At 35.5% G+C, this 22,833-nt stretch overlaps 1 protein-coding gene across 1 annotated transcript in view; it reads right to left on the reverse strand.

The window, feature by feature from the left end:
- FOLH1B (folate hydrolase 1B) overlaps positions 1–22,833 on the reverse strand; it is a 66,893-nt gene that overhangs the window by 2,707 nt on the left and 41,353 nt on the right. The window contains exons 13-19 of the mRNA XM_030333699.1: positions 19,649–19,712; positions 15,440–15,507; positions 12,733–12,824; positions 11,042–11,132; positions 6,064–6,328; positions 5,710–5,791; positions 1,051–1,143 (exon numbers count right to left, since the gene is read on the reverse strand). Coding sequence (XP_030189559.1) covers positions 1,051–1,143; positions 5,710–5,791; positions 6,064–6,328; positions 11,042–11,132; positions 12,733–12,824; positions 15,440–15,507; positions 19,649–19,712 — 755 coding nt within the window. The remainder of the gene's footprint in view (positions 1–1,050; positions 1,144–5,709; positions 5,792–6,063; positions 6,329–11,041; positions 11,133–12,732; positions 12,825–15,439; positions 15,508–19,648; positions 19,713–22,833) is intronic.

The following is a 22,833-nucleotide window of genomic DNA, read 5'->3' on the forward strand; positions in this document are numbered from 1 at the left end:
ACACTAACATGTTAGAAGGCCTACCTTAAAGTATGAAGAACTATTAAAAACAACCTTGAAAGTTTAACATGACCTAGGTAGAAGGTGATGTTTTATTAAAAGACCTATGTCAGGGCATAGTGGCCCTGGGTGGCTTAGTAGGTTAAGTGTCTGACTCTTGGTTTTGGCTCAGGTCATGATCTCACAGTTCTGTGAGCTCGAGCTCCACAATGGGCTCTGTGCAGCTGGCAGCACAGAACCTGCTTGGAATTCTCTCTCTCTCCCTCTACCCTACTCGCACTGCCTCTGTCTGTCTCAAAATAAATTTAAAATCTTAAAAAGAAAAGAAAAGAAAAGAAAAGAAAAGAAAAGATCTATGTCAGTTCATGTAATAGCCCATGAAGGGAAGGGTAAGTTCCCAAGCAAAGAGGTAAGAAAAGAGGCACAATCATGCTGCCATTGGGAAATGAGTTACCATGCTTGGATCATGCCCAATTCTGATCCTTTGATAATCTATAAACAGACAGATGGGGCTATTTCTTGTTAGTCAGTGATCTAATTCATTCTGCAACTTTCAGTAGGATCAATCTAATGTTCACCACTGATGTTTATCAGAAATATTTAGGATTGTCAAGAATTAGTAAAAAATGTGAACATTAGGGAAGTAAATATATATTTATTATATACATTTCACATATATTTATTATGTCTTATATACATACATAAACACAAATATATTTAAAATGAGAGAGGGGCTAAAATTATCTAAACCAAAATATAAGCATAAACTAACTGATGGAATTGGGGATATTTTTATTTCCTACCTGTGACTTTGTGAATCTTCTAAATTTCCTACAATGAACATATATTCTTTTATTATCAGAAGTAAAAAAAATTAAAAAGAAAGGTATATAGCCATCATATTACATTATATGAAGAAATAATATATTTATCATTTACTATATATATTTTGAAATTTTCTATTTGCTTACAAGAAATCAGCTATAGTTTTTCCACAGTGCAAAAAATAAGACAGAATGATATAACCAATAGTCATATTTGTATCCTTACCTATAGAAAGGCCTATCTGGTAATCCTAAAGGATCAATAAATGCTCGTTCCAAAAACATCAATTGATCATTCATAATTCTCAATAATATTGGGCTAAAAAAAGAAAATGAATACAGTTGTCACTTCACGAAAATGTGAACACTACACAGCAAACTAAAAATTCAGAACAAAACAGGGTTGCCTGGGTGGCTCAGTCCATTAAGCATCGAACTCTTGACTTCAGCTCGGGTCATGATCTCATGATTCACGAGATAGAGGCCCACATCAGGTTCTGTGCTGACAACGCAGAGCCTGCTTGGGATTCTCTCTCTCCCTCTCTCTGTGCCCCTCCCTGGCTCACACTCTCTGTCTCTCAAAATAAATAAATAAACTTTAAAAAAGTAAATAATAAAATTCAGAACAAAACTAAACACAACTAATATATCTTAAATTCCTATGATATGCAAATTAAGAACAGCATACACAGTTACATTTAAAGAAACCTATAAAATACTATTCTCCTGGGGCTTGTAAAAGCACATGAAGTTATACTTTCCAATTGAAAAGATGACAGTAATTTTTATTTATTTTGAAATAATAATGAATTGACAAACCTAGGCATTTAAAAATAGGCAAGACTTTTTTCATCTTAGGTATTCTAGTAATCTACTCAAAGTAGTCACTTCAATATGGAATGGGATAGCTCATGAAGAGAAGGATAAGTTCCCAAGCAAAGAGGTAAAGAAGGATAATCTATTAATGTTAATGTAAGGTTCCTGGAAAATTATACATATTTTACCAAATGACAGCTAATGTTTTCATTGTTATTAAAGATAAACTATAATAAACACAAGAAATGGTGTTTATCCTTTTAACAAGACTGGAATGTCTGCTGTTATCAAATATCAGATACTTCTAGAGGCGCCTGGGTGGCTCAGTCAGTTGAGCGACCGACTTCGGCTCAGGTTATGATCTCACGGGTTGTGAGTTCAAGCCCCGCATTGGGCTCTGGGCTGACAGCTCAGAGCCTGGATCCTGCTTCGGATTCTGTGTCTCCCTCTCTCTCTGCCCCTCCCCCACTCATGCTCTGTCTCTGTCTCAGAAATAAATAAACATTAAAAAAAATTTTTTTTAAATAGCAGATATTTCTGCTATCACAGAATTCATATTCCAAAGAGGGGGGTGTTATTGTAATAAGAATGATTCGATATCATTGAAAATGTATCAAGTTTTGAATAGTTGAACAATGAGTTATTAAATTCAACATATTAATTCTGCTATAATTTAACTATTGAGAACTGTTAAATAATTTAATTCTTTATTTTGTTATATTTTAGTTTTAATAATAACTACTGATTCCTATATGCCAATTACTATTCTGAATGGTTATGTAATGTCTTCTTTCTTTTCTTTTCTTTTTAAGTAGGCTCCATGCCCAACATTGAACTCACGACCCTAAGATCAAGAGTCTCCTGCTCTACTGATTGAGCAGCCAGGAACCCCAGTAATGTTTTCTTTAATGTTCAGAGCAATCCTGCAAGTTAGGCAGGAAAGCAGTCCCATTCCATAGCTAAGATAACTAAGACTCAGTAGTTAAATAACATGCCCACATTCACAACTAGAAAGTTTTAGAATGAAATAGAAGCTCAGAACTATTCTTTCAACTGCACTATGTTGACAAAAGGAAAAATAAAATAACTAAAGGCCCCATAATCTGGTTTGAGCTATTTTTAACATTTATTTATTCAACATCAAGAACTCAGGTTTTGTGATAGTATCAAGGTAAACTCAGTGTAAACTTTACCTGTGAACACCTCACATAAACTAACAGTGGAGACAACTACATAAAACACAATTTCAGTAAGATACTAAAGGTTTCTGAACCAAATTCATAAAGCATTACAACAACAACAACAACAACACATATACACACACCTCTCTCTGGATTTCTGATCTTGAGGCTACCACTGAAAAACCATGCTGTTCCTTGTACAAAGCACAACCTAGTTTGAAATAGCTGGGAGGTAAATGCTGAGAACACGGGACTTAAGTAAATGGGGTTTCTGCATTCCAGAAGTATGCTGACCTTCCCAGGACAACCGAAGAACGAATAAGTCTTCAGGTTGAATACTATGTGAACATGAAGGTACCAAGGAGACAACTTTCTGAATCCTTTGATGGATGTAGGGATTGATTCAGCAGAAGCAGAATTAAAGAAGTGTCTTTTCCTTGGATTTCAAAGTTTGGGTTGAGAAATTCAACATTCAGTTTCATGTACTTTAGCCAGCATTTAGTACTATCATGGGTAATGCATTTTTACAGATGTTTCAGGATTTGTAAACATAGTGCGGAGACACAAACTATACCTTAACTACTATTTAGAGAGGATAGGACAAATACAGAAATATCAAAAGTGAAAGCCAAATGTCCTAGAAAACCATAATCTATGCCCATAAGGCATTGTGCCCGCAAGAAGAAGTATCTTTTTTTTTAAAGATAGAAAATCAACTTCATAGAATATATGGTGTTTGGAATGTCCTTAGAGTTTATTTCTCGTTGTAGATTTTTTTTTTTTTTACCCACATAAAAAATTTGGAAAGAATTGGAAAGTATATGGAAAAAAAACCCTCATGTCCACCCCAGAATAACACAATTATTATACTAATTGGTTTACCTTGAGTTTTTCTCTATATTTGTTCAATAAAAGTATAATCAAACTCTATTTAAATTTTACATATTTTTGCTTGTTTCACATTTTATTATAAATATCTTACACTATATTTCCTTTATAATCATCTATTTTAATGCTTATAAATTATTCAAATTAGTGGACAACTAATTTTTTTAGTTAATTTCTCCCCTCTTAGGTAATGACTGTTTGGAATTATTCGGTATTATAATTCCTATCTTTCTCTGAGAAGCCCTTTTTCTCTTTCCAAACTTGAAACTCTTTCCTGAAGAAAAAGTCCAAGAAATGGAAATACTATGCCAAAGTCTAAGAACTCTGTAAACGGCTCTTGAAACATTAGCAGTATGAGTTTGCGCTTTTCCAAAGGTTTTTATTTTTTATTTATTTTCTTTTTCAAAAAGGTTTTCAAAGCAATTCATAATGCTATCAAAAGAGTGTGAGAATGCTGGCTCCAGTGAACCATCTGGGGCAATGTGTATGACCAAGTTTTAAATCATTAGTTGATATGAAGATAGGACAACACTATTTTCATCTGTAATTTTTAACTAGTGGTGAATTTGAAGGTTTTTTGTCTCTGTTTCTGTACTGGTAGTATCTTCTTTTTTAATTGTCTTGCCCATTGCCAACATTTTCAACCTTGTTCTTTTGGATTTTTTTTTACCAATTTTCAAAAATATGTTTATGACATTTATTATATTATTCCCTTTCCATATTTGTGGGAAAAGAGGTTTCCCAGTCTTCTATCTTTGCTTTGGATGATTAATTTTCATATTATTAACCATTTAGGTGTCCTCAAACCTCATTGCTTTCTCATTTCCTTGTTGTGTCTAAACTTGAATTTCACTTCCAAGAAATTTCAATTTTTAGTAAAGAATTCTTCTATACCCATCACTTATGTTTGCATGTGATGTGAAGTGAGATTTTTGAACTCAACTTCTTATCAGCTGCTAAAAGGTTTACACATCACTATTGTTGAATATGTCTTTCCTCTCCATTTATTTTTGATGTATCCTTCATTATAAATACATTCTTAAAGGTCACTCATCTATTTTCGGACTGTCTGCTCTTATCTTTCTATGTATTTTTGCATCAGTCCCCAAGGATTTGATATTTGTAACTTCATAATAAGTTTAATATACAGAAGATGTTCACTCTCAAAATTCTACTTTAAAAAAATTTCCTTAATACCTTCCCATTATTTTTTTCCCATCTAAAAATTCTGTTCCAATTATCTTTTACTTTTGCGATTTTATACAGAATTGATCCTAAACGCTTACTACTAGAAGAAAAACGGCTTCACAACACTTGTTATGCTGCATAAAGACCTTGTCAGGTGGAAGTGGAAATGAGGAACTCCGAGGTAGTGACATTAAGAAGAGGGAGAAAGAAGGTGTGCTCTGGGAATAGGAGAATTTGGTGGGAGTATGATGTACAAACATTGAAAGAATGAGATAAAACTAGAAAAAGCTGGGGTCACAGAGCGAAGGACCTTCAGGGCGAAGGTGGGAATTTCATAACTATTCAGCTGATAGTAAAGGGGCACTGGCATTTCCCAGCAGCACAGCCGCCACTCCGAATGTTAGAAATGGGTCTTGGAGATGGGGCACCCGGGTGGCTCAGTCAGTTAAGTGTCCAACTCTTGATCTCCACTCAGGTCATGATCTCACAGTTTGTGAGATCGAGCCCCGCGTCAGGGTCTGTGCTGAAGGTGTGGAGCCTGCTTAGGATTCTCTCTCTCCCCGCCCTCTCTCTGCCCCTCCCCTGTTTGTGCTCTCTCTCTCTCTCAAAATAAATAAAAAAATAAAAACTTAAAAAAAAAAAAAAAAAGGAATGAGTTTTGGAGAGATATGGTAGCCCTGTATAGGATACATTACAGTGGAGACAGAAATCAGCAAAACACTTTCCAAAGACATTTCAGCAACAAACATGTCAATTAGTATCTCTTTTTCATTGTATCTAATATATGCATAACTTAAAAATGTACAACATACTTGTTTTTGTCCAAGCCTTGGAGTCTCTCACTGAACTTAGAAGCAATTTCTGTAAAATTCTTCACAGCAGAAAAAAGTGAATCTGAAATAGAAACAGGCCCTAATGGCATTGATGAATGGCTTATGCAAAGGGAACAATACAGGAAGTTGTCCTCTTTTGCATTTGACAAGGTATTTATAATTAAATATTACAAGATGAGCATCAATGAAATGGAAAGCACTTTTATAGATGTAAACAACGTATCTGATCCCATGGAATGGCAATAATTAATAAATGCACTAAAGTAGGTCATTGTATTTTGGAGATTAAATAAAACCCAGAGATAATGAATTTTGAAAGAGGAAGAAGCTTACCAAATGACACACTGTACATTTTCATTTCTTGAGGATGTTTCATTGAAATATTGTAGATTTTGTCAGCATACTTTCTTAAAACTGTAGCATAATCTCGACAGTCAAATGGGAGCACTGTGGAATCGGCCAGTTCAAACACCATCCCTCCTCGAACCTGGGCCACAGTGAGGTGATACTTAAAAGTTGGATCATAGAACTTCTCCACCAGTTCATAAGTTTCATAGACACTGTGATACAGTGGATAGCTCCTGAATTTGTTTGTTGCCTACAAAAAAAAAAAAAAAAAGAAAAAGAAAGAAAAAAAAGAAAAGGAAAAAAACACAGAAAACCAAAAACACAAAATATTTCTCTTGTAAGATAGCTTATAATAAAATGCAAAGTATCATATTTACTATTAATATTAGTAAAACTGTTTTGGCCAATAACGAATAAATAAAGGAAAGTATTTCAGTGCCTCAATAAGCCACTTACTAATGGGTTAGTATTATAATAGTAAAACACACCCCAGGTTTTTAGTAATTAAAAAATATGTGTATACAACATAAATGATAGCATAAAAATTATTTGGAAAGGCCTAACAGTCTTGCCTTCAAGAACACAGGAGATGGGAAAACGTTTTGAAACTTTAAAGACAAGATAATGTTTCATTTCAGTACAAATAATTTAAGAAGGCAGAGAATTGGTAGAGGCAAGGAAATAGTATTATATACATATTATATAGGGGAATGTTGCAAATTGTTAATGATTGAAATGCCACGAACGGATCATTCTCTGACAAGCAGTGTGTGAAGTGTGAAGAATGGGCACAGTGAGTTCAGTAATGGATCCAAAGTCTCGCTCAGGAGAGAGAAGGAATGCTCAGACATATCTAAGAAACCAAGAAAATACACAAAAGCCAAGAGGCAAGGACCTTTCCAACTCTGAATTGCTGATTTATGCCTTTTGCCTGTTTTATTTAGTAGCTTATCATTTTAGTTGCTCATTTTTTATTGATATAAAAGAACACTTTATACAGTGGTGTGTTGAAGATACTAAGACTCTAAAATTAACCAGAGTTTGAATCCAGGCTTTAGGATTTATTACCAAATAACTTTTGAGTGTTTATTAACCCAAAGATTCTTAGCCTTTCTTTACTGTAGTTTTCTCACAAGTAAAATGTAGATAATATGAACATCGATACTCATCACTACCCCCATCTAACCTTCCCTAACTTCCTACTCCAAAGGCAGGATTAAAGATTTCCTGTCTGGGGAGAATAACTAGTCCAAGAGAAAAGACATATAGATTCTCAAATTGTTGCCTCCCCGTGACGCAACCAGAATAGGCATTCTTGATCACTCTTCTCAGAAGCTTCCCATTTGACAAGTGCCACCCTTGTATACAGGACTTCAATCAGCTTGCCTAAAAGACAGGTTGCCAAAGATGACCAGGCATTTGAAAACAGCCTTGACATGAAAGATACTAGACCAATCACACAAATTAAAATAAAATCAACTCAGAGTAAGGAGGTACTGTATGGAATGGAGGGAGACTTAATAATAATAATAATAATAATAATAATAAAGATATCACTTAAAAATGAATGACAGAATTGAGAAAAATATTCCAGATGGTAAAAAAAGACACAGATAGAAACAAAAGATAAAATATAAATACAGTAGAAAAGAATCCCCAGGTATTAAACAACTACTAATAGTTCAAAAAAGAGGAAAGAGGGAAGAAGTGATCAAAGGAAAAAGTATTCCCTCCAAATGTGAGACATAGGTTTCCAGACCAAAGGCCCACTCTGTGCCCAGCCCAGTGAAAGAAAAAATGTATTAACCAACCAAGGCACACACATATACCAGGACAACATGAAAGGTATAAAACCTTCCTTTCAAAATATCATAGAACCAGCATGAAAATAGACACATAGGTCAATGAATGAAATAGACAGCCCAGAAATAAATCCATGCATATGTGGTCATTTAATCTATGACAAAAGAGGCAAGAATGTACAGTGGGGAAAATATAGTCTCTTCAATAAATGGTGCTGAGAAAACTGTATAGCTACATGCAGAAGAATGAAATTGAACCGAATTTCTTATCCCACACACAAAAATAAATTCAAAATGCATTAAAGACTTGAATGGAAGACCTGAAACATTAAAACTCTTAAAAGAAAACATGGTCAGTAAGCTCTTTGACATGGTCTTAGCAATATTTTCTTGGACCGGTATCCTCAGGCAAAGGCAGCAAAGGCTAAAAGGTATACATAGGACTACATCAAAATAAAAAGTGAAGGAAACAGTCAACAAAAGGAAAAGACAACCTACTGAGAAAGAGAATATATTTGCAAATCATACATTCATTAATGGTTTACTATCCAAAATACATAAAGAACTTTTACAAGTCAATATCAAAAACACAAACAACCAAATTAAAAACTGGGCAAAGGTGGAAAAAAAAAGGGACAGAGGAATAAACATTGAATAAACATTTTTTTACAAAGTGTACATACAGATGGCCAACAGACACATAAAAAAATGCTCAACATCACTAATCATCAGAGAAATGCGAATTAAAATCACAATGAGCTATCACCTCATACCCATCAGACTGGCTATGATCAAAAAGGCAAAATATAGAAAATATTGGTGAGGATGTGGAGAAAAGGAAACCCTTGTGCAATATTGCACAGAAAGCAAACTGGTGCAGCCACTGTGGAAAACAGTATGGAGGTTCCTCAAAAATGTAAAAATAGAACTACCATACAATCCAGCAATTCCACTGCTGGGTATTTATCTTAAGAAAAGAAAAACAGGGGCGCCTGGGTGGCTCAGTCGGTTAAGCGGCCGACTTCGGCTCAGGTCATGATCTCGCAGTCCGTGAGTTCGAGCCCCGTGTCAGGCTCTGTGCTGACAGCTCAGAGCCTGGAGCCTGTTTCAGATTCTGTGTCTCCCTCTCTCTGACCCTCCCCCGTTCATGCTCTGTCTCTCTCTGTCTCAAAAATAAATAAACGTTAAAAAAAAAAAAAAAGAAAAACACCATTTCAAAGAGATACATGTACCCCTATGTTCACTGCATCATTACTTACAATAGCCAAGACATGGAAGCAGCCTAAGTGTCCATCAATAGATGAACACACACACACACACACACACACACACACACAGGAATATTACTCAGCCATAAAGAATGAAATCTTGCCATTTGAAACATGGATGGGCCTAGAGGGTATTATGCTAAGTGAAATAAGTCAGACAGAGAAAGGCAAATACTACATGACTTCCCTTATATGTATAATCTAAAAAAAACAAACAACTAAGTAAATAAAACAGAAACGGACTCACAGATACAAAAAACAAACTCTTGGTTATCAGAAACAGGAAGGGTTAGAGGGCAGGCAAAATAGGTAAAGGGGATTAAGAGGTACAAACTTCCAGTTATAAAATAATTAAGTCATGGAGATGTAATGCACAGCACAGAAAATATAGTCAGTAATATCATAATAACTTTGTATATTGATAGATGTTAACTAGATATTGTGGGGGTCATTTTGTAATGTATAAGAATAGTGAATCACTATGATGCACACCTGAAGCTAATAGGATATTGAATGCCAATTATATTTCAATAAAATAAAAAAAAAAGCGAAGCGATCAGGGATCAAATAGCAACAGATTTCTCAACAGCAATCCTGAAGGCTGAAAGTCATTGAGTGATGAGTTCAAAATTCTGAGGATGTAGTATTTTCAACCAAAAGCTTTGTGCCCAGGCAAACTGAGAAAGAATAGTGTGTAGTTGAAATGCATTTCAGACATGCAAGGGCTTTAGATTTCATACACCCTTTTCGAGAAGTTCTTGTAGGATGTACTCCAAAAACAGTAAAGAATAAATAAGAAAAAGGAAGATACAAAATCGAGGAAACAGAAGATGCGAAACAGGAGAGAAATGAAGGTGCTCTCAGATTTCTCAGTGAAGGAAAATTTCACAGGCAAGGATGTGCCACAGGCGAAGAGAACAAGCAGAGAATTCAGAGTAACAGGAGAAGATTCCAAGGAAAATGAAATCTGCCAGATCGCCTGATGTTTTTAAATATACTAAAAGTTTGTGGTGAACCAGTTATGGATACATGGAGAAGAAAAAAGATATTCTAATCAACAAGTGTGGTACAAGTATATACTGAGAAAATGCAATGAGGGAAAGTACTTGGGAGTTGGGAGAAAAAGTGATAAAGAGCTAAATGCCATCTTCCCTAATGAGATGTAAACAGATAATACATAACACCGAAAAATAAATAGCAGCATGAGAATATTGTCAGCATGCAGACAGATAGCAGAATAAAACAATTAAAAAGTTGAAAAAATCTGAATCTGTTGAGCAGAATCAGAAGTGGGACAAGCATGGATATGGGATAAGGACCACTGTTTTTCATTACACACTCTTACAGACTGTATGACATTCTATGAACTATGTTCCTAGGTTGCCTTGATAAAAATAAAAACTATAAGTGTCATTGTCATCATTAGAAACAACAGTAGCCAAAAAAATTAGGACTTGTATAGGTGTTCATGGTTTATTGTGCTATTCATCATGATAATCTATTGTGATAAATAAACTTTCATGTTTAATGACTGGGGAGCTAATGACATAAAAATCCAAATATTTGCAGGTCTTGATAATAACTAATTTTGAACGATAACAGGTAGAGAGGAATCAAAGACAATGTTGACATTTCTAGTGTAAGTAACTGCATGAAAGCAGTGCCATCTAATGAAACAGAAAACATATTTAAGGGAGTTCATCAAAGTTCAAGTTCAAAGGCTCAAAATACCAGATGCAGGAACTACTCCATTAGTAGTAGCACCATCTCAACCACATCTGCTTCAAATTCCTCTACTTCTCTACTGCTGAACTCACTTTTTAAAATTCAGAATTATTTATTTAGCTAAAATATATTCATAAATAACCTTGAAAATCTTATTGATAGACTTACCCAGTTTTTAGTGTACCGTGCTCTGCCTGAAGCAATTCCAAGTCTTTGGAAGAACACCTCAAAATCATTACCAGATCCCAACTTGCTAATCCTTATAGGGATTAAAACATGAAATTATTTGAGTAATTTCTTCAGGGAGTACAGATTAAAGATTAATTAAACTCCATTCTTTCTACTATAAATATAATTTTTAATTATAAAAATCATGTTAGGCAAGTAACAACAAAAAATAATTGAGAGGAATATCAATTTTGATCATGGAGTATCTACTTCCTTAAGACTGTTTTGGGTAGTAGTGACCATTGTTCTCTTGGGTTCCTGAACCCAATTCCAACATGTGGAGGGGTGTGTGTGGTGTTTCCCCATACCAGCAACAAGCAATTCTCTGGGATGCCAACTGGGTGTCCTAAAATTCAACTCAATTCTGACACTGAAGATAACACCATACTCCATAAGTGAATGGCTCCATCCCAAAAGACTGCCCCTCCTCTAATTTCAGAAGCCAAAAACAAACCCAGGTGGATTTCTCAACAATGGGCTACAGATTAAAGATTCCCCAGTTCTCCTTCTTGGGTTCGATTAATTTGCTAGAGCTGTTCCCAGAACTGGGAGAAACATTTTATTTACTCGATCAGATCACTGGTTTGTTATAAAAGGATACAACTCAGGAACAGCCAGGTGGAGGAGACACAAGGGGCAAGATGTGGGGAAAGAGCACAGAGCGCTCCATGCCCTCCCCAGTTGTGCCACTCAATGTGGAAGCTCTCTGAACCCTATCTTATGGAAGCTTCATTAGAAAGTCATGATCCATTAAATCATTGCCCATTGCAGATTGATTCAACCTTTGCTCCTAGGGTGGGACTGAGAGTCCCAACCCTCTAATTATGTGGTTGGTTCTCCTGGCCATCAGCCCTCATCCTTAGGTGGGGATCCAAAGGTTACCCTGTTAACATAACAAGAGGCACCCTTATCTCTTTCATCACTTAGAAAATTCTAAAGATTTAAGTTCTCTCTGCCAGGAAAGGGGCCAAAGATTGAATATATACTTCTTATTATAAATCACAATATCACACCTATGTAAGTTACTTTTTTAAAAAGATTCATTAACAAAATAATGAAACAAAATAACAAGTTCATTATGCTGGAAAATATTTCCCCTCATTAACTTATTTTACTACTTGTATTTGTTGTGCATGATGAAGTTAAAAGAAACAGAAATTTTTTAGATAACTCAGATGTAAATACTACCCTTAAATTTTTTTTAAGTATTCATACTCTTTAAAGCTATAATCTCATCTCTAATCAATCTTTATCTCTGAGAGATTTATTCCTGTAATTTGCTGTGAAGACACAACCAATACTGAAATGATGCCTATATTTTTCTTAGAGTAACCAAAATATTTGTTAACTGTATGATATTCAGAAAAGAGAAAATGTATCTAGTAACTGGGGGACAGAACTGTGAGGGGAAGTACTTTCTACCATACTTTTGACTTACGTAACAGGTGTATATAGTGCCTACTCAAAAAAGAACCATTTCTTGATAGCCTACAGATTTAACTTCAAAACACAAGAATATTTTATTTGTGAACCAAAGCATTGCCTTTCCTTTATCATTGAGAGAAAATACACTTTCATTTTCAACACAACCCCGTACTGTATGCAACAGAGACTCTTGTTTGCATGGTTACCTGGGCATGCCACTGAACTCAGGGGAAGGACTTTTTTCATTCCAGCTCTCATAAAGAGATTTGCCTTCAAAGCCTTCATCAGGGCTTTGGAGCTACACAGGTTAAATGGGAAAAAAAGAGAATACTTACAAATCAGATATTTTAAAATCAAAATGTCCATCAGCCAGGGAATGAACAGGTAAACTATATTCAGCAAAACAAGTGATGCAATTCATATTATTAGCAGTCATTAAGAATTACAATAACGAATTTCTGACAATATGGTAAAATGCTCATGCTATTATATACAGGTGGAGCTACTTAAGAAAAAAAAAAACCATGAAGTGTATAGAAAAGAAGGCCTAATTATTACCAAGCCATCATATTCAAATGAACAGTCCTATTATAAGATTTTTTTGGTCTATTTTTTTCTGAATGCATGAAGGCTGCTCTCAAAAATATACTTCTCTTATAAAAAAGAAAATGAAAGGAAGCAAGGTGGTTAAGAGAAGGTATTTCTTTTAATATCGCTTCTTGCTAGTAAGGTCGCTAAAGGTCATTAAATAATACATAATAAAAACAAATGCATTAATATTGAGTATTTATTGTAATTTCAATAAATACTGGGCTTTAACTACATTTTCTGGTTTTACTGATGAGAAAACTGAGGGAGAAAAATATGACCTATTATTGAATTCTAAACCTATACTTGACATCTAGAACATTAGATGTTATCCCAAAAACATTTTGCAAACTCAACTTCAATTAATGTTCTATAGTTATTTACAGGTTATTTAATATACATTATATGGTACACAATTGTTTTTATTTTACATTTAATAAAAGTCCTATGTTCTGTTTTTCAACAAATTCAATTTTCAAAAATTAATAGAGTACCTATATTGTTTAAGACTTTTTGTGAATGCCATGAAAACAAAGCTCAAAAAGACACATTAGATACTTTCTACTAGTGGGAACTAGAAGTAAAAATGTGAAATTCAATGTGCTAGGTATGTGCAAAGGTCTATGGGAATACAAATAAATCTGCATAAGGATGGGGAAAGAATCAGAAATTATGTCGACATCTTAACTTGCAAAATATGAATAAATAAAGCCACAAAATAATTTCACTCGAGCTTATAAATTTACACAAAACCTTGATATAAGGGACAGTACCACTCCGTTTATTCTAGGAAATGCAAATTTAGAGGTTGAGCTTCTGACTTTGGCTCAAGTCATGATCTCACGTTTGGTGGGTTCAAGCCCCTTGTCGGGCTCTGTGCTGACAGCTCAGAGCCTGGAGCCTGCTTAGGATTCTGTGTCTCCCTCTCTCTCTGCCCCTCCCCCACTCACACTCTGTCTCTCTCTCTTTTTTTGTCTCTCTCTCTCTCTCAAAAATAAACATTAAATTTTTTTAAAAAATAAATGCATATTTAGAATAGTGTAGAAATACATAACTATATTTTCAGTTCATCACTAAAATTTAAAATGCTATGAATCCCTCTCCCCCAATAAACAAAACAGAATAACACAGACCGCCAAAACTGTAAAGCATCGACTCTGACTTAGAGTGCTGCGTTTGCAATTGTCCCTGGGTGCCACCAAACCACCCAGAAAACAAATATAACTGCCAAGCTTCCTCAGCATTTACCTTAAATTACATGAATGGTGAAATTTCTCTGAAATACCCTGTTTTCAGGTATTACAGTTTTTATACATTTCATGGAAACTGATAAAAATTACAGGCAAATGATGCAGATCTTGAGTAATGACATGAATACATTTTTTTCAAATTAATTTGCTTCTATTCCTATAGAGGAAGTTAAGTTATAAGATGAAATTCCATGCTTTTGAAACCAAAGGTTAGTGATATTAAAATCCCTATCTGAAGGGCAATAATTGTGTTTTTCTTGGTATTTATACTTCAGTTGGTAATTCCATTAAATAGGCAACTCTTTTTTTTTTCCTTTCCAGTTCAAATCAGATAATTAACAACAAAAACAAAAATCTGTCATGCAACAACTTCTTCATTATGACTAACTTTAGTCCCAGTGGGTTTAGGAGCAGGACAACTAAAGTGAAGAGCTGCCTGTCAGTCCTACAGGAATTCGGGCACTGTCTCTCCAGCAGGTTCTGTACCTTGTGCCTCTGTCAGAACTAAGAGAACTTTAGCTGTCAGCCCAGGTCAGTGGGGCTCAGTGGAATGCAGCTCAAGTCAGGAAGTCAGAAAGGGGGGTACATGGTCTCACTTAGCCTCTGCCCCAAATTGATTTGACCTTGGAGTCAGTACTTGGTGTTTTTACACATACTTTTCTCAATCACTTAGAAACTTTAACTCTTCCTGCATCCTGGGATAACTGGTATCATGATATGAAGGAGTATAAAGCAGTTTTAAAATTAAGGACTTAAACCACAGGACCAAGTCCTGGTTCAGCTACTGCACAAGTTGTGTGACTTTGGTGGCTAATGCTTTTTGATCTCAGTGTTCTCCATTTCACATGGGGATGGTAGACGCAATGCTATCCAAAGGCTGCTTCAGGGCAGTTGGGGGAAATGGGATAACACGTGTAAATAGTTTATTCAATGCAATGTTCTCTGGAGTGGGTATTTGCTCTATGAGAAAAAGACAAGCTATAAAACAAGGCAGCTGCTTAACATAATAATGGTATCTCAATGAAACATCATTTGTAGAACTCAAATTTTCGAAAATGATATGTAATTATTTTACCTCCTTTGTTAGGCTGTATACCAAGCTGTACATCAGTGGGGAGCAATCAACTCGTAGAGTATAGTTTCCTTAAAGATAAAGAAAGAATGGTTTTTTTATTTCATTTACTTCATTCTTTCATTCAAAGACCAGTGTTAACTCTTTAGCCAGAAAGATCCTTTTAGAACCTAAGTCCAATCAAAACCCTCCAACTCATGACTCAATAAAACTCATCATGCTTACCTTGGTCCTCAGTTCCATACAAGAAACAACCCCCGTCACCTCTTCAAATCTTCACATCCCACTCTACCCAAGCAGGGACCTTCTCAGGGTCTTTGCACATACTGTTCCTTCAGCCTGGAACAGCATTCTGCATTACATCTGCATGACTTAAAACTCCCCCACTTCACTTAGACCTCTAATGTCATGTTTTCTGAGAGTTGTCCCCTGAACACCCTACCTAAAGGAGCACCCTCTCTTCCCTTCATCCTAGCTACTCTTTCTCTCTTGACCTTGGATTATTTTTCTCCTTATTAGTTACCTCCCACATGTGTTAAATATTTGCCTTTTTATTTGCCATCCTCACACCAGACTGTAAGTTCCATGGGAACAGGTAGTCTTTTTATTTGTTGCCATATCCCCAGGGCTTAGTACAGTCTTGGCATTTAGCATTTACCCAATAAATATCTGTTGTAAAAATGCATTTGTAAGGCAGGTGCTCTCCATCTAGTTGTGAATACAGAGCAGAGATGGGGTTCCCATTCCTCAGGAATTCTATGTCTAATGAGCTTGAGAATCTTGCAAACCAGCCAGGAGAGGTGCCCTCAAGTAGCTGTGGGAGCACAGCGAGGAGAGACTAGAACAGGCTGGGGGCCTGGGGAAGGGGAAGTTAAGACAACTTCATCAAGGAATAGCCTGTACAAATGCCCAGAAATATAAAAGTACATGATGTGCTCAGAGAATGGCCAGAAACTCTTATCTCAAAGCTTAAGATCCATGTCTAGGAACGGCAAAAGTTGAGGCTTTAAAAATAAGTAGACACCCCAGCAGAATTGTTCCTGAAACTTGAAAGGCTGGTTCTAAAATTCAGCTGATGGGGCACCTGGATGGCTTAGTCGGTTAAGCATCCGAATTCCGCTCAGGTCATGATCTCACTGTTCACGGGTTGGAGCCCCTCATCAGGCTCTGTGCTGACAGCTCAGAGCCTGGAGCTGCTTCAGATTCTGTGTCTCCTTCTCTCTGCTCTCCCTTATGCTCTCCCCCCAAAAAATAAATTAAAAAATTAAAATAAAATAAAATTCAACTGGAAGAAGAAATATGCACAAATTTTAGCTACCGCAATTTTTAAAACAGATAAATAGCCAATAAGAGTGTAAACCAGAGGGTCAGAGAGATAGTTTGGCAGCATTTATCGCAATGTATTGCACATATACCATGAGCAAGCAATGATACTGTAGTTCTCCACTCTCGACTTGTGTAGAAAAATGTAAGGCAGGCAAATAAAAAAGATATTGACTGCAACAAATGGAAACAATCTGACCATCAGCTGGAGAACTGAGACATAAATTGTTCTGTTGAATACACTGAAGAAGTTTAATTTTCAAGTGGAATAGATCTATATATACTGACATGGAAAGTTTTCCATAATATGCTGTTGCATGAAAAAGGCGAGATGCAGGACCATTTAGCCTGTAAGATGTAATATGTAATGAAAACCTGTATAAGGTAGTGAGGGGGAACAGAATATAGGGATAAGAAGGATAAAGTTGACCAGCTTGATTTGAGTTTCAGCTCAATCCTTTACTAGCTGTGTGATCTTGGGAAAATTACTCAATCCCTCTGAATTCACAGTTTCCTCTTCTACACAAGGGAGACAATAAAGTACTCACCTCAGTGGATGATTGTGAGTATTAAATAAATTTTTACACATAAAGTCCTTAAGAGAGTACCTCCGACACTGTTGATAGGTTGTGTGAGCTGAGTTCTATATATGAATGTCAGTGTGATGGAAACACCCCAAACTGAGAACAGTAGTACCTTCAGAGAGAGGGCTGAGTTTGACATTTGTAAAGATTTTTGCTTTGTCTGTAAATTTTGCATTTTAACATGAGAAAGCCAGTGTATCACTTATTGTGTTATTTTAAAAAGTCATACTTAATAAGATTTTAAATATAAACCAAAGTAAGGTAAGTGGTGTCCTAATCTTAGGGTAACATGTGTGTCATTTGCTCTGGGTCTTGAAAATGATGGGGAGACCATGCAGCATTTTAAGGCAAGGAGTGACATAATCAACAAATTGCAATGATTTAAAAATATACATTAAAAATCAAATCTTGCAAACAAAGCTAGCAAGAAAGAGAACATTATTCTGCTTTTGAGAAATATATGTTTATGTATTTATTCTGTGTAGCGAAGGGGTTTCATCCTACCATGTGTTTGTTTTTAAGTATGGGTAATAGTTCCAAGCTAATATTTTTGAACTTTTACCCTGTGCAAGGCACAGGTGTGGGAGTTTTGTAAATATTAACCTCTTTTGCCCTTTTAAGGGCCTTTGAGGTATATGTTCTTGGCAACTCTATTTAGAGCTGAGAAAACTGAGACACAGAAGATAAGTAACAAGCTGAGGTCATACAAATAGGAAGTGGCTGTGCCGCGAATAAGGCCACACCCTTCACCATGGCTATAAGAGGAGGGGGAAAGGATTACTGAACTGCACTGTGTGAGCCACCTTGGGGACGATGTAATTTAGACACCTGGACAAAGAAGAAATGTCAATGCCAACATGCCTCTGTCAAAAGGCATTGTCTCAATTATTGTGGATGTGATAAGTTTATCAATATACTACCAAAAAGATTCTCAAAGTCTCCCCTTCATTGACTCATTCTTTGCTGCATGAATGCAACTCATGTGTCTTTAACAAGACATTAGGAAACCAGGAGTTATCAAGAAAGATCCTGTCTGTTACTTGCTGAAGAATATAGCCTAGTAACAGAAGTAGTCTGTAAAGCAAATAATTGTTTAGTAATGGTCATGAGGAGAGCTACAGACATGGCTTCCCTGAAAAAGTACCATTTCAGGAAGACTGTAAGGGTAAGAATGAAACAGATAGAGTGAGTGTGGAACAGCCATCCTAGTACAAAGAACAGAAGCTGCAATGTCTGGGAAGTTGCATGTAGTCAAGAACAGATAGATGAATGGGTATGGAGGGTAGTGACAACGGACTGCTCGATCTTGGAAATAGACCTGAGAATGTCCTTTCGATTGAATCTCTACTTATCAAAAGCAGATCCATTCTTAAAGGCCAGTATTGAGTGTCTGTCTCATTTCTCAAGCCTTTCCTGAACTTGCTACTCTTCTCTCCTCTGAACTCTCAGACCAGCCTCATTATAGCCTTCTTATAGTACCTGCATATATTAGAATCCTAGACTAATTTATTTCCTCGTTTGTACTGAGCCACAAACTTCCAAGTGCAAGACTTACTAACTTCTGATTCCTCTGAAATACTGGAAAATACAATGCATACAGAAGGGCTCAGTAACTATTTCTTGAATAGGAGAAAAAAATATTTAAGAAAAAATATACCTGGACATCAGTATTTCTTCCCAAATCTATCCACATGATATGATAAAACTAGCATTATATTTAAATTACCCTTTTTTGTCTTTCTCTGTATGGCTTATGTGGATCCTGAGAAACTTAACAGGAACCCATGGGGGAGGGGAAGGAAAAAAAAAAAAAAAGAGGTTAGAGTGGGAGAGAGCCAAAGCATAAGAGACTGTTAAAAACTGAGAACAAACTGAGGGTTGATGGGGGGTGGGAGGGAGGGGAGGGTGGGTGATGGGTATTGAGGAGGGCACCTTTTGGGATGAGCACTGGGTGTTGTATGGAAACCAATTTGTCAATAAATTTCATAAAAAAAAAATAAATAAATAAATTACCCTTTTTTGCTACCCCATTCTAAAATCACAGAAATCTTCTGTTCTATGATTTACTGATTCATTTAACAGGTATTTACAATCCCTAGTGCAGACAAGGTAATCTGCCAGGTGAAGCAAATCAGAGAGGGCTGCTTTCCCAGATGAGCACTCTAGGTTTCACAGCTGCTGTGAGGCAAGGGTGGCATCCCAACACATGGGATGGATTTGCCTTCCTTATTAGTGCATAATTTAGGAACTAAATGGCTGCTACTACCATGATCACACCTTTTCCTACAAGACCAATGAGATTCACCTTCTATAGAAGAATCAGCATTAATATAGGCCACACCACGCTCTTGAAGGAGTCTGGAATTCTCCTACAATAAAAAAAGAAAGAAAAGCATAAATATATACCATAACCTCCCCCTAAAACAATCATCTCTAGATTTGCTGTGTGCAGCTTTCTGAATTAAGCTGACCACAAAACTGATATGTAAGATTCTCAAAGCGAGTTTGTTTGAAAGAATTTAAGTAAAGACTACTGCTAAGAAATAATAGGCAAAACATTTTTAAGACTAAAAATTAAAATGAACCTTTCCATCTTAATATGGTAAATAGAAAAGGAGTTGATTGCTTAACCATACCATAGTTTATCCTTTAAGAAATTCTCTTAGCAAACATGAATGACCTAAGAAAGAAAATCTGTGAGTGGAAATTTTCCCATGATTTTTTTTTAAATTTAAATAGAGATTATTACCCAATTCTCAGGGAATAAATAATCTCAAATTTATGGGTTAAAACTATGTGAGGTTTCTTTCTGGTCTATACGCAGAAGCATGAAGTTCTCCTGTAGGATACCACCACCTACTGGTCAAGACTGATCATTGCACAACTTTAAAATGCTGACAAAAAGTGCAGCAGTTTTTTGAGCTATTAAGTGGATTTGAGTCTTCAAAACATGCAATTTCCTAAGCGTCCTGACAGTAAGAAAGAGAGTGGAAAAGATTTGCAACTGTAGGTGGGGAAAATAATTGAAGGAGATAAATAAACCTCAAAATATTTAGGCTCTTCCTGATGCCACCATAAATCTTTCCTGTCTTTAGGAACACTACTTTTTTTTTTTCCCCCAAAGAAAATTGAAGTTTACAGGGCTTCTCCTAATTCCTAGAGAATATAATAGGAGCCAAATACGTTTTAAAGCATTACTGGAAGTAAACGAGATAAATTTTAAGTTTGCCTATATTTACAGCTAATGCTTCTGTTACACAAAGCCAATAATATATGCAAGTAAAATTAATTTATTTAAAATTTTAAATCCAGTATAGTTAACATACAGTGTTATATAAATTTCAGGTGTATAATATAGTGATTCAACAATTCAACAATTATTCAGTGCTCATGATGGTAAGTGTACTTTAAGTCCCCTTCACCTATTTCACCCATCCCCCACCCTCCCCTCTGGTAGCCATCAGTTTGTTCACTACAGTTAAGTCTCTTTCTTGGTTTCTCTCTCCTTCTCTCTCTCTCTCTCTTCCCTCATTGTTTGTTTTGTTTCTTAAATTTCACATATGAGTGAAATTATATGGTATTTGTCTTTCTCTGACTGACTTATTTCACTTAGCATTATACTCTCTGGATCCAACCATGTTGTTGCAAATGGCAGGATTTCATTCTTTTTGTGGCTTAATAATATTCCATTACATATATATATGTGTGTGGGTGTGTATATATATATATATATATGGGTGTATATATATATATGTGTGTATATATATATATGGGTATATATATATATATATATATGGGTGTATATATATATATATATGTATATATATATATATATATATATATATATATATATACCACATCTTGTTTGTCCATCTATTAATGGACACTTGGGCTGCTTCCATAACTTGGCTATTGTAAATAATGCTACTATTAACATAGAGTGCATTAATCTTTTTGAATTAGTGTTTTTTGTATTCTTTCAGTAATTACCCAGTTGTGGAATTACTGGATTATAGGGTAGTTCTATTTTCAATTTTTTGAGGAGCTTCCATACTGTTTTCCACAGTGGCTGCACCAGTTTACAGTCCGAACAACAATGCATGAGGTTCCTTTTTCTTCACATCTTGCCAACACTTTTGATTTTAGCCATTCTATCAGGTGTGAGGTGATCCTTCATGGTTTTGATTTCCATTTCCTTGGTGATAAGTGATGTTGAGCATCTTTTCATGTGTCTGTTGGCCATCTATATATCTTCTTGGGAGAATGCCTGTTCATGTCTTCTTCTACTTATTATTTTTTATCAGATTACTTGTTTTTTTGTGTGTTGAGTTGTAATAGTTCTTTGTATATTTTTACAAATATCTTCTCCCATTCAGTAGGCTGTCTTTCAGTATCATTCATGGTTTCCTTTGCTGTTCAGAAGGTTTTTATATTGATGTAATCTCAATAGTTTATTTTTGCTTTTGTTTCCTTTGCCTCAGGAGACATATTGAGAAAAAATGTTGCTATGGCCAATGTAATAGAAAGTACTGCCTATGCTCTCTTTTAGGATTTTTATGGTTTCAGGTCTCACATTTAGGTCCTTAATCCACTTTGAGTTTATTTTTGTGAATGATGTAAGAAAGCGGTCTTTGTCAAAGGCTAATTGACCATATAATTGTGGGTTTATTTTTGGGCATTCTATTCTATTCTACTGATCTATGTGTCTACTTTTGTGCCAGTACCATACTGTTTGGATTACTACAGCACGGTAGTATAACTTCAAATTTAGAATTATGATACCTCCAGCCTTGATACCTCAACCTGTAGATTGCTTTGCAGCAATCTCATATATGTCTATATGTCATCTGCATATAGTGACAGTTTTGCTTCTTCCTTACCAATTTGGATGCCTTTGATTCTCTTGTCCAATTGCTATGGCTAGGCCTTCCAGTTCCATGTTGAATAAAAATGGTGAGACCTCCTTGTTTTGTTCTGGACCTTAGGTGAAAAAAGTTTTGTTTTTCACTATTTAGTATGATGTTCAGCTGTGGATTTTCATTATCATGTTGAAGTATGTTCCCTCTAAACCTACTTTGTTGAGGGTTTTCATCATGAATGGATGTTGTATTTTGTCAAATGCTTTTCTCCATCTGTTGAAATGATTATATATTTTTTATCCATTCTCTTGTTGATATGATGTATCACGTAGATTGATTTGCAAATATACCACACAGGAATAAAACCCACTAAATCATGGTGAATGACTTTTTAAATGTATTTTTGGATTCAGTTAGCTAACATTTTGTTGAGGATTTTTACATCTATGTTCATTAGAGATACTGGCCTGTAGTTCTCTTTTTGTGTAGTATCTTTATCTAGGCTAGATATCAGATTATTGTTGGCCTCATACAATGAATTTAGAAGCTTTCTTTCTTCTTCTATTTTTGGATTAGTTTGAAAAGAATAGGTATTTGTTTTTGTTTTTGTTTTTTTAAATTTTTGGTAGAA

This window comes from Lynx canadensis, chromosome D1 (genome assembly GCF_007474595.2).
Source record: "Lynx canadensis isolate LIC74 chromosome D1, mLynCan4.pri.v2, whole genome shotgun sequence".
NCBI classification, from domain to species: domain Eukaryota; kingdom Metazoa; phylum Chordata; class Mammalia; order Carnivora; family Felidae; genus Lynx; species Lynx canadensis.